Raw genomic sequence first — 11,507 nt, 5'->3', positions numbered from 1 at the left:
TATAGCTTCATGCAGTATCACCAACTTGCAATAACATTCTAGCAAGAAAACTAGCTCTCATTTCATTTTGCTTGTGTGGACCTATAATGGCTTTCTCTCTGTGGTCTCAACTTTCCCTTTTCATTGTCTTGCTTGTAGTACAAACTCCAGGGGAGGCTGCAACATGCAGTGATTGTTTCGTTCATTCTCGGGCAAGTTATTATCCGAATTCTGAAGCGCAAGGAACAGATAGTAAGAAACTTTTATTTAAAGAAAAAAAAAAAAGAACAGTAGATTTCTATGTTGCAGGCATGCTATGTATGTGGTAGTGGATTTATGTGTACGCTTAGTACTAATTAATATTTTTTGTTATGAACTATAGTAGGTGCTTGTGGTTTTGGTTCATTTGGGGCAACCATCAATGGAGGGGATGTCTCAGCTGCCTCTGACCTCTATCGCAATGGCGTCGGATGCGGTGCTTGTTACCAGGTGAGCATGCACTCCTAAAGCATGAAAATATGTGTTTGTGTGTGTGTTAGTGTTGAGTGTTTGTGATCAATTAATTTTTTTGCCTCATGATTTACTAGGTGAGGTGCACCAACAGCCGCTATTGCTCAGACAAAGGAGCAACTGTGGTTATAACTGACCAAGGCTCCGGTCACAACACGGACTTCATCCTTAGCAAACGAGCCTTTAGCCGGATGGCTCAAACTACTGATGCAGCTGCTTCTCTGCTGTCCCTTGGGGTAGTCGATATTGAATACCGACGGTAAGACCCTAGGAACTTTGAGGAAGAAATAAGCCATTTTCATAGTTACACAGAGGAGGTGGTAACACTTCTGTTCAATAGTTACACAGAGAAGATTGTCCCAACAGAACAATCTGTGTAATTGAAACACACACAAACACATGGTTTCCTTCATCTATATATGTAGCTATTCATTTTTGACAAAATTTGATGACTAGAAACTAACCAAGTAGTTCTCTCTCTCTCTCTCTCTCTCTCTCTCTCTCTCTCTCTCTCCTCCCAAAACAGGGTTTCATGCAGCTACCCAGGAAAAAATATTACAATCAAGATTGATGAGAACAGTAACTATCCTCACTATTTGGCTTTTGTAATATATTACCAGCAAGGGAAGAACGATATCACAGCTGTCCAGCTATGTGAGGTATATTTTCTCCTCACTATTAAACTTGTGGAGATGAGTCAAAATTGGAGGCCACATCATGCTATAACAAATTAAAATCAGTACTTGTAGTAGCTTCAACCAGGAAAGCAATTAAACAAAGACGAAAAAGTTCTTACTCTGATCAATTACCAAATGAAATTAGAGAGCTCAGAGCTGCATATGAATCCAAGTCATATGTTCTTATCTTTTAGCTACCAACTTTACTTGCTTTATTCTTATTCTGTCATCTTCATCATCACATAATTAAAAATTCTTTTTTTCAAAATGTGCAGACACAAAATTTTTCCTGCAAACTATTGGACAGGAGTTATGGAGCAGTTTGGACAACTACCTCACCCCCAAGTGGACCCTTGCAGGTAAGGATGCTGTTCAGTGATGAAGATGGTGATGAGAATTGGGTTGTTCCTGAGAATAACATACCACAAGACTGGAAAGTTGGACAAACATATGACTCAGGAGTTCAAGTGAACTAATTATAGATAGACATGCAAATGCAGCAGATCAAATATTCTAATGTTTTTCTTTTGCAAATAGGAATATGCTTGAATAAGAGGATTGGTTGGCAGAATTCCTTCATGTAATCATCAGTGTTCACCCAAATTCTATAAATTATCAATTTTTTATTATATTTTTGTGTGAGTTATGTTCAGTATCAATACAATAAGAGTTCCTGCTACCCTTAATGATCACACAAGTTTCTTAATGAAGGCTTCTTTTATTTTTTTATTAATATTATGACTGCGACTGGATTCCTCACTTTTTAAGGCATCGGAAGGCTATTGGGTGACATAATTGGCATAATTGGCATAATTGGCAAACCTCAGATGCCCCACAGAGACTTCTGAGAGCAAAGAGTTGGTGCATCAATTACTCCACTCTGAGGATATTCTATCAAATAACAAAGAAATCCGTGTGGAAGTTTGAGTTTTCCTACGAAGAAAGTTTTAGTAAAACATTATAAATTAAATACAAGAGAACACTACCACCACCCAAAAAAAAACACCATCAATGATCTCCTGGTGTGTTTAATATGGATTCAAAACGTAAAATAAACTACAAAAATTTGCATCAAACGAACCTCTTTCACTGTTAGAAGAGGCCCCAAGTTCGAATCCCCCTCTGGAATTGATCAAATGAAGCTCTTTTAACTGTATATACACATATTTCTACCCATCTTATGATTCTGACCAATAGTCCCAAATACAAGTGATAGCATCTCATCCACTTGTGGAAGTAATTTATCTCCTGAGAGGAAGACATTAACTCTTCCTTGCAGCACAATCCAACTGCATCCAGGAACCTTTCTCACTCCTTTCAATCCCATCTCCCTTCTCAGCAATTTTTCCTCAATATGCTGACCATTAGCGGCATATATGTTACAAAGCACCACATGGGCAGGTGCATTTAAAGGATCCAGCTCCAGGAGTTGTTTGGCTGCAGACCTAGCAACCTCAGCATTCGTTTCACCAAACCCGCATACACCAAGCAATGCCCCCCAAACAGCATGATCTGATTTGAAAGGTAGCCTTGAAACGAATTCTTCTGCTTCTTTTACCTTCCCAGCTCTGCCCAGAAGATTAACCATACAAACATAATGCTCCAAAGCTGGTTGAATTGCATAAATATTACTCATGGCATTGAAAAACTCCCACCCTCTATGGACAAGCCCTGCATGGCTACATGCTGATAGTATGCCCAAAAAAGTGACAGAATTTGGGCGGGTCCCAGATTTCACCATGGATTCAAAGATCTTCAGAGTCTCATTCGCATGTCCATGGTCTGAGAACCCCATGATCATGGAATTCCATGAAATCAAATCCCGCAAACTCATGTTTGAGAATGCAATGTAAGCATCATCTATCTCCCCACATTTCGCATACATGGAAATCAGTGAGTTGTTAATAAACAAGTCAGATTCATATTGTGTTTTTATCAGCAGGCCGTGGAACTGTCTCCCAGGATCAAGATATGCCATTGCACCAGCAGCTCCAAGAAGAACTGAATATGTTGAATTTAGAGGCGAAACACCTTCTGACATCATTTCTGAAAAGAAATCGGTAGCTTCTGCAAAAAGCTCATTTTGGATGTGCCCCGAAATCATCGCTGTCCATGCAACTGCATCTCTATCTGGCATGATCTGGAAAAGATAACAAGCCTTTGATACTTGTCCAACACTAAAATACCCAGTGATCATAGACGTCCAAGAGATCTTGTCTCGGATAGGTAGATTGTCAAAGAAATGTTGAGCCTGGTCTAGCTGTCCAATCTGTATGTAACCATTAATCATGGAATTGCAAGACTGAGCTGTACAATTACTAGAATTCTTGATAAAAATAAAGTATGCAGAATTCATGATACCAAAGGCTGAGTACATGTGAATGAGGCTCTTTGATAATCTGCCATCATAATCATCATACTCCCAACTGTTCACAATCAACTGAGCATGTAGTTGCTTGCCAAGATTAGGCAAACCAATACCTGCACAAGCATATACAAGAGATATAAAGGTCTCTCCATTCGGTTTTGTGTCACAGTTCCCCTTCAATTTAAGAAATAGTGATAGAGCTTCTTTATAGAAGCCATTCCAAGCAAAGCCACCAATCATGGCTGTCCAAGAAACAACATTCCTCTCAGGCATTTTTTGAAACAATGAATAGCCCTCATCCACATTGCCAGACCTACAGTAACCGGATATCATGCTAGTCCATGTAATCACATTCCGATCCACCATCTCATTAAATAACACTCTTGCTTCTTCCATTCTACAATGCTCAGCATACCCAGAAATCATGGCATTCCAAGAAACAACATTCTTCATCAGCATTTGCTCAAAAACCCGCCTTGCTCCATCCAAATCCCCATTCCTAATCAACCCAGCAATCATGGAATTCCAAGAAACAACATTCCTCTCTGGCATCGCATCAAACAATCCCCGCGCCTCATCAATCCTCCCCACATCTGCGAACCCACAGAGCATTGAAGTCCACGATACAACATTTCTCTCTGGCATCTCTTCAAAGAACCGCCAGCCCTCATTCAACCTCCCAGATTGGACATACCCTGACAACATCGCATTATAAGTCACAATGTTCCTCTCCGGCATGATCTTGAAGAGCATCCGAGCCTCATCAACGCAACCACTTCTCGAGTATTTTGTAAGCAAAGAAGTCCAGTGAACAACACGGCCATGGCTATTTCTTGCAGGCAATTTCTCAAGCAGCTTGCGTGCCTCTCCAAACAGATTTTGGGAAAGACAACGAAGAAGCTGTGAATCATCAGAAGTGAGTTTTGCATGATGGGTTCTTGAAAATGCAATCTGGGTTTTATAACATCGGCAATAGAAATCAAAGCATCGAAGTTTGACTAAGGTTTCTGAGAAGGTAAAACAGAGGGGTCTGCAAAATGAGGCGCGCATTAACTGGTTTTCAAAAAGTAACAGTTTCGAGAGGCTTCAACTTTAAGGACCCAAGTAAAAATGAAAAGAAATGACAGCCCCCCATGTTATATGACTGAGTGTGGCTCGTAAGTCACATAAACGACGCCGTCACGTATGACTTTTTGAACCTACATGGACTAGTATATAAAATAGGCTCTCTGTTTGGCATAGCTCTGAGATCCAACTATGGAGTTTTTGGACGAGGACGCAAGGCCAAGGTTCCTCTTCCAATCGAAAGCAGGGGCTTCTTCAGCCACAGACCCAGAACCCCATTACAAGAATCTCAACAAACCATTCATTGCCTTTACAATATTACTCTCAATTCTATTACTGGGTCTCTCCTTCTTCTTCCTCCAATCCGAACCCTACCAATCTCTCCTCATCTGGGTTGCTCTCTCCATCCTTGTCGGCCCCTTCGCTCCCGCTTCAGTCACAGGCGGTGACATCCGCGTCGGTCACGGCCAAATCCTCGACCTCCCTGAAATCACAACCCAAGTAGAGGAGGAATCGAAGAAGAGGGTGTCTCAAAAGAGATCAAAGCCGCGTCGATTTGATGAGGGCGCAGATTCGACACCGGTGGCCGAAACTTTTAATGGGCCTGTGAGAGAAGAGAAAAAGCGTGAGGTTTCCGAAGGTAATGGTAACGGGTCTATGGTGTTTGATGAAGAGACGGATTGGGTTGAAGAGGATGTTGAGTTTTTGAAGAAACTGCTCTTGAAGCACCCGGTAGGGAAGCTGAGACGGTGGGAGGTTATTTCCGAGTCGTTTCGGGGAAAGCATAAGGTGGAGAGTGTGATCAAGAAGGCCAAAGAATTGGGAGAGAAGAAAGTGACTGATTCAGATTCTTATGCAGAGTTTTTGAAGAAGCGTAAGCCCAATGACAAGAAAATCGAGAGTGAGAGTCAAGACTTGGGTGATGAGTTGGTGGTGGAAAATGGTGAAGTGAAGAAAGAGAGCAATGGTGGTGGGGTGAGTTGGGCTTCTACTGAAGACATTGCATTGCTCAATGCCCTGAAGTCGTTTCCCAAGGATGTGTCGATGAGGTGGGAGAAGATTGCAGCTGCTGTGCCCGGGAAGTCAAAGGCGGCTTGTATGAAGAGAGTTGCCGAGTTGAAGAAGGGTTTTCGGAGCTCCAAGGCTTCAACAGAAGAGTAGATGAAGCAAGGGAAAATTGTCTGATCAATTTGGAATTGGATATGCATTTTGCATTGATGAGGTAATTTGATGATTCATTGATTTCTTTGTTTTTTCTATTGAAATTGAGAATCATTGCCTATGTTTGATTCCATTGCAATTTTATATCATAATTCCTATGGCATTTGGTGATTGCCATTACAAACATATGATAGTTGTAACTGAATTCTTCTTTTACGAATAAAAACCAAGTTATACGGTTTGATATAAAAGTTGTAATGCTATATGGTTTCATCCAATATCATGTGTATAAAACCACATGGTTTCTCGTTGGTTTTTGCAGGATTAGAATTTCTGATGCTCCCTGATGCTAGAGGGACTTAAAGAGCAATGAAAAATAAATAACAAAATATGGTTTCCGATAAATCTCAGACTCTTTCTCCCATTTGAGGCTGACAACTTACCCCCTTTCTATGTATAATATGTTAGCAATGAATTAACAAGGCATATATCTGAAGAGTTTTTAGGTGACTTAATCTTCCCAGTGAAAACAAACTTAGGTACGTATATTTGGGTCAAAACTTTGTAAAGATCTTAGAAACGAATTAGTGGTGGCCCTGGTACGTATATTTGGGTTAAAACTATGTAAAAAAGGTAAAAACTGATGAATTAGTGGTGATATCAGTGACGTCTTAGAAACTAATGAAATGATAAGAGTTTTGTTGTTCTAGGCCAGCATTGACTAATAAGAATTTGTATTTACTAGATAATTGAACAGTTTGAGATTGTTTTCAGTCATGTACAATGAAATTCCAGTGACTGAACCCATTGAGAAGATATTTAATTCTTTCTGGAATCTTCATAGAACAGAAGGCAGAGAAATAAGAGATGTGAAAGCTTGAGAGGGAACAAAACAGGGTGACCTTGATTTTATCATACATCTGGCCTTCTATAATTTGGCCTGGGGGGATTTGTTTTGTGCTCTATCAAAAGCTCTATAGACTGGGGTGCTATGGTTTATGGCTTATACACTGATGCTCTGTGCAAGACTGCTGAAACTGCCCTTGCCAAAATCTCAGTTGATTCTGATGATGAGCAATTTATAGTTCAAGCAGGGTTGAGCAATCCTTTCCATATTCGAAGGACTTTCTGTCAGAGAGTTTTGAGGCCTATCAACTTTCTTGCAATACTCATAGATTCTTATGTTTATTTTATAGTATTCTTTGAAAAGGTTCTTAAGTGAGGATTATTTATTTATTTTTTCCTAATGTTAGATCAGATATGAACAGCTAAAATCCATAATGGGTGAGATGCATTTCAATAGATCTCAATTCTCAACCATTCATCTAAAGGTTCAAAAACAGGGGGGGAGCGGGGGAGGGTGTGGAGTGAGTTTTTGGTTGTATCCTCGTGGATATCCAAACTAAACTGCCTTCTTATCAACCTGATGCTTGTCATGCTGATTTTATCAAATGGCCTTTCCCCTCTTGCTCCCCTTCTGCATTTTGGAATGCGATTCAGTTATACATACAATTAGGGAGTACTTTGGTATAAGCTTTTTTGATTTCTTCAGTCCATACTAAGGATGACTACTAGAGGGCATTTAGCTACAAAGAATCGAATGCAAATCTATTCTCCTAGTCCTACTCATGTTCCTTTCGACCTGGCCACCTTTTCTTTGATGGCCCCTATGGTGAGGGGATATGGAGGCAATTAATGACCAAATGTGGCTCTACATGGCTCTCTACATCTTGGCACCTTTATGTTCATATGGTTTCTAAAGCTCAGGTAAGGGTTATTTCCAATATCAGCAAGAAGCCTTGTGTTGTTCTTGCAGTCTACGGCATATGGTGTGAGAAAAACAATTAGGTGCAGACTTGCTACTGTGAAATTCAAGAAGTCCCCTTGCAATAGAACCACTACTCTTGCCTGGCATCCCTCTGACTCTTGTCTTAGCAAAGTGTTTGCTTTGTCTGCTTTTGTGTTTTGTGCGCCTTTTGAGTTTGTTTTATGTTTTGGCCTTGCGCCTCGCTCAGCTTCCTAACTTTTTTCCTTTTTTTTTTTTTTTGGGTGGTGAGCTAGGGGAAAAACCCCGAACAAACAAAACAAACAAACCGACTAAGGGGTTTACCTCAGTGGTTAGGTCCCTCCCCCTCCCCCCCCTTGGTCACCCTTCGAATCCCAGGAAAAGCCTGGAAATTGAGCCCCCCTCCCCAAATCGCAGCGTTTCAAAAAACAAAACAAACAAACCAACACAAATCAAACGGGGCCTAGACACCCCTAACAAATCATCCACCAAAGAAGTCCCAACCCAACTTGGAGCCTCATCAAAAACGCAGATACCAAGATATATATTATAACTCCAAGCAGCCAGTCGATCTACAACACTGTTTTTCTCCCTAAAAATATGATGAAGGTTGTAATTCTCAAACTGCTGCATTAACTGCCAACAACTAGAGACCAAAGATGCAAGAGGGTGCAAAGTAAGAGAATCATGCTGCTGAACAAGCTGGATAGAAACAGTCGAATCCATCTCAATGATAAGGTTATTAAACCCTTTCGCAATAGCCATCCTCAAACCAAAAAACAAGCCCCATAATTCAGCCTCAGAATCTGTCATTTTCCCAAATTAACTGCAAACCCACTACACCAATCACCAGAAACATCACGCAACACACCTCTAGCACCGATATGGCCAGAAGCAACTTTCCTAGAGCCATCAGGAGGAGATGTTTCTAATGCAATTATGAAATTGTTTACCCGTTTTGATGTAATTCCTGTGGTGATAGGGTAAAGTTCCCCATTGACCTGAAAACCATTGATGGTTGACAAGTCAACTTTCTTTTGAGTGCGAGCATGCCACTGTTAATGGTTAAAAAACCCCAACAAATTATGAAAATGTAATAACTTGCACCCCAAGCTATTGACTTTGATTAAGTGATTGTGAATTTGGGTGAGGAATATCTCCTAAGAAAGTTCTTTTCTTGCCTCAGACGGGTGAGGACTTTATAATTTCCCACAGTAAAGTAGAATTGGTAAGTCTAGCCAAAAATGAATGTTTAAAATAAATTAAACTAGTTCAAAGAGAACTGTCTATTACACAATTAAACAAAAGAGAACTGCCCAGTCCGGAAAGGCATCAGAACATCGGACTAAGATTTCTGCTTGGATTTTCGTTCGTGACTCAGGCTAGATTGGATATGTCTATGCTGAAATTGTACGTCAGCACCTTCAACTAATGGGGATCAGTTGGAAATCGATACCAATGTTGAGATTGGCAAAGCTTTCATCAAATTTAGCCATGGAGAGGCTTATCGAGTGGGCAGAATTGAGATCTCTTCAGTCTGAACTGGATTGAAAGTGGCTGGATTGGCAATTGCTGGCCTGGAATTACACTTCAGTACCTATTCTGCTTGACTGTGAATCATCTAAGGGCTATTCTGATGATTCTACGACATCAACGTTTCTCTGGAAATTTGTTGACATTTTCATATTATGAAAAACTTGAACTCCTACTTGATTCACCTGCTCTGAACCAAACTTGTAATGAGAAAAGTCTCGTTTTGATATGGACTACTTCTTTGAACTGAACTGAAGTATGAAGTCCGAGTTCTGCTTGTTTTGTCAGAAGCTGGATGGCTTTTACAAACCAAAGAGTTTGATTGCTTCAGAGTTTGAAGACTTTTGGGCTCACGTGATCTTGCTTAATCTTTATCAGTATGACTGAGAGTTTTTGTCTTGATTGGATTTTTTGTTGTCCTTTATCCAGTTCACATCCTCCTATATTTATAGGAAATCTTCATGGGTGATGATTCCTTAATATCTGAAGGGTACTTTGCCGAGAGGTTTTTGCTCCAGCAAAAAAGGTAGCAGTTATTTTAACAAGAAAAGGCCCACATCAAGGGTCAGTTTCCTGATGGTCAGTATGATTTTCTTGATAACCAACTCTCTTACTTCTTGTTCGTCCCTTGCAAAATTGAATTTGTACTAATGAGACCTTCACAAGCATGGGAAGGAAACTCAGCCTGTTTTTCTAGCATTTAATGGTTATTTTTGGGGCGAGAGAGGGGGGTTGTTTTTTATTTCACCTTTTCTACCAACTCCCCTAAATATCCTATGACTGTTTCCTATTGACGTCTTGTCATTGGAATCACGTGGGCATTGAGGAGAAAAACTCTTCCCTTTATCTGCTGACCAGATTTTGAATTGATCAACGGTGAAGATCAAATCTTGAACCCTTAGGAAAATAATCTAGAAGTTGGGTGTGAATTAAACCAATTAAATATGGTTTTTTCCAGATTAAATCACCATTTAATGGCAGTTAACCTTTTAATTGGTTTCATTCCATTTTTCTTCTTTTGTAATGGCATGGGCCTTTGAAATGTCCTGGGATGGTTCCCAATTTTGATAAAATAGAGCCTAAACCTGTGCCGTTAATCTAGCCCAATAGCCAGATGGGCCGGCGCGCAGAAATTAGGCCCAAACAGAAATTGTTATTTGCTACGATGGGGGGAAATTTTATTCTTGCTAAATTTTCACTTTACTATCTAGAAGTTTACCGAATTTCAACATTTCATTTATTGTCATTTTTGTACATCGAACTTTGGTTTCACTACAATTTCATACCCTTCGTCACTATAGCCGACAAGAGATTCGTTAACCCATGACATGACAAAGTACTACATGGACCAGCATATTAAATTTTTTAGAAAGTAAAGAAAGTCTCTCTTTGCTTTCTTGAAGAAGAAAGATGGTATTTTGTACTGATTGTAATGGTTTACAATTCAATTTTCCCTTTCCCTTATTTTTTACCTCCAAATTCCTAGAACCGACCCCCTGCCTAAGACAAAACCCTTCTTCACCGTCGTTTAGTCGCTCTTTTACAGTCTGTCTTTGTCATTTCTAATGCGTTTTCTCAATGGTCCCTCTCATCAATTTGGATGCTTATTATTAGACCAATTGCTTCTTAATTTGACCGACCGCTAAACCAGTCCTTCAAACTCAAACCCCAGCAACCATGCATGTCCAACTAAAAACTAATCTGATTAATTAGCTCCTGCTCCTATTTCTTATCTCTCTCTCTCTCTCTCGTGTCGTCTCCACCATTTCAAAATAATCAAACATTTTCCTTGGGACCCACTGGATCTAAATCACACAACTAAAAAAGATATTTATTATTTTATTACTTTTCTATTTTCTATTTTTTACTTAGTAATAAAATCAAGATAAAAAATTAACTTTTGGTCATTGTAGTTTGCCAATTTTATCATTTGGTCTCAGTACTTTCAATTTTGAGCAATTAAAGGACACGTTTCAATTTTTGTAAAATTCCTCCAAATTCCATTAAGCTTTGACCACATGGAAGGGTATTTCAGTCTATTTGAGCCATCTAACGGTAAAACACATGCTAAACCTCTTGCGATTCATTTTAGGTGCGATTTTGGAGCTTGGGGTTTTCAAAAAATTTGCATCTTTTAGTTAAAATCTGGGTGAATTAGGAGGAATTTGAGTGGAGTGGACTGTTTGAGCAATTTTTCGTATGAGAAATATTCGCGGGTTGATTCTTCACCCTTCGAGCTTTCTTCTCTCTCCTCTTCTTTGATTCCTGCTTCGAATTGGAAACTATAAGGATAAAATTGACAAAATTGAAACTATGAAGACGAAAGTGTTAAAATCGGCAAATTACTGGACCGAAAATGAGTTTCTTTTTTCTTTCTTTTTTTTCCCTAAAATGACCAATAAAATTATAAATTACCGAAGATAGCTCT

At 39.6% G+C, this 11,507-nt stretch overlaps 3 protein-coding genes across 4 annotated transcripts; 2 read left to right on the top strand and 1 right to left on the bottom strand.

Annotated features, from left to right (window-relative positions):
- On the top strand, window positions 1-1,799 carry LOC110766154 (expansin-like B1). 2 transcript variants are annotated; one of them, XM_021969433.2, is made up of 5 exons: window positions 1-231; window positions 365-468; window positions 567-748; window positions 1,016-1,148; window positions 1,442-1,799. In XM_021969433.2, the coding sequence occupies exons 1-5, from the start codon at window positions 87-89 to the stop codon at window positions 1,640-1,642; spliced, it is 765 nt and encodes a 254-aa protein (XP_021825125.1). In that variant the 5' UTR covers window positions 1-86; the 3' UTR covers window positions 1,643-1,799. The 2 variants fall into 2 exon arrangements, with proteins under 2 accessions (XP_021825125.1, XP_021825123.1); XM_021969431.2 differs by having other exon boundaries at window positions 2-231; window positions 362-468.
- On the bottom strand, window positions 1,464-4,708 carry LOC110766152 (pentatricopeptide (PPR) repeat-containing protein). Its single transcript, XM_021969429.2, has one exon. The coding sequence runs from the start codon at window positions 4,582-4,584 to the stop codon at window positions 2,314-2,316; it is 2,271 nt and encodes a 756-aa protein (XP_021825121.2). The 5' UTR covers window positions 4,585-4,708; the 3' UTR covers window positions 1,464-2,313.
- A 62-nt stretch (window positions 4,709-4,770) lies between these two features.
- Window positions 4,771-6,011, top strand: MAMYB (Duplicated homeodomain-like superfamily protein). The gene has a single exon (XM_021969430.2). It carries the CDS (start codon window positions 4,792-4,794, stop codon window positions 5,758-5,760), a length of 969 nt encoding a protein of 322 aa, XP_021825122.1. The 5' UTR covers window positions 4,771-4,791; the 3' UTR covers window positions 5,761-6,011.
- Window positions 6,012-11,507: the final 5,496 nt, after the last annotated feature.

The sequence above is a fragment of the Prunus avium genome, chromosome 5 (assembly GCF_965620075.1).
Source record: "Prunus avium chromosome 5, drPruAviu1.hap1.1, whole genome shotgun sequence".
Taxonomy (NCBI): Eukaryota; Viridiplantae; Streptophyta; class Magnoliopsida; order Rosales; family Rosaceae; genus Prunus; species Prunus avium.
The sequence above is the reverse complement of the archived record's forward strand: the minus strand, read 5'-3'. Positions and strand labels throughout refer to the sequence as shown.

Bases quoted from the DNA above. Each gene is read 5' to 3' on its own strand.
- LOC110766154 (XM_021969431.2), top strand. From the start codon at position 87: ATGGCTTTCTCTCTGTGGTCTCAACTTTCCCTTTTCATTGTCTTGCTT. The intron at 469-566 runs GTGAGCATGCAC...ATGATTTACTAG, and splicing joins GATGCGGTGCTTGTTACCAG to GTGAGGTGCACCAACAGCCG. The intron at 749-1,015 runs GTAAGACCCTAG...CTCCCAAAACAG, and splicing joins GTCGATATTGAATACCGACG to GGTTTCATGCAGCTACCCAG.
- LOC110766152 (XM_021969429.2), bottom strand. From the start codon at position 4,584: ATGCGCGCCTCATTTTGCAGACCCCTCTGTTTTACCTTCTCAGAAACC.
- MAMYB (XM_021969430.2), top strand. From the start codon at position 4,792: ATGGAGTTTTTGGACGAGGACGCAAGGCCAAGGTTCCTCTTCCAATCG.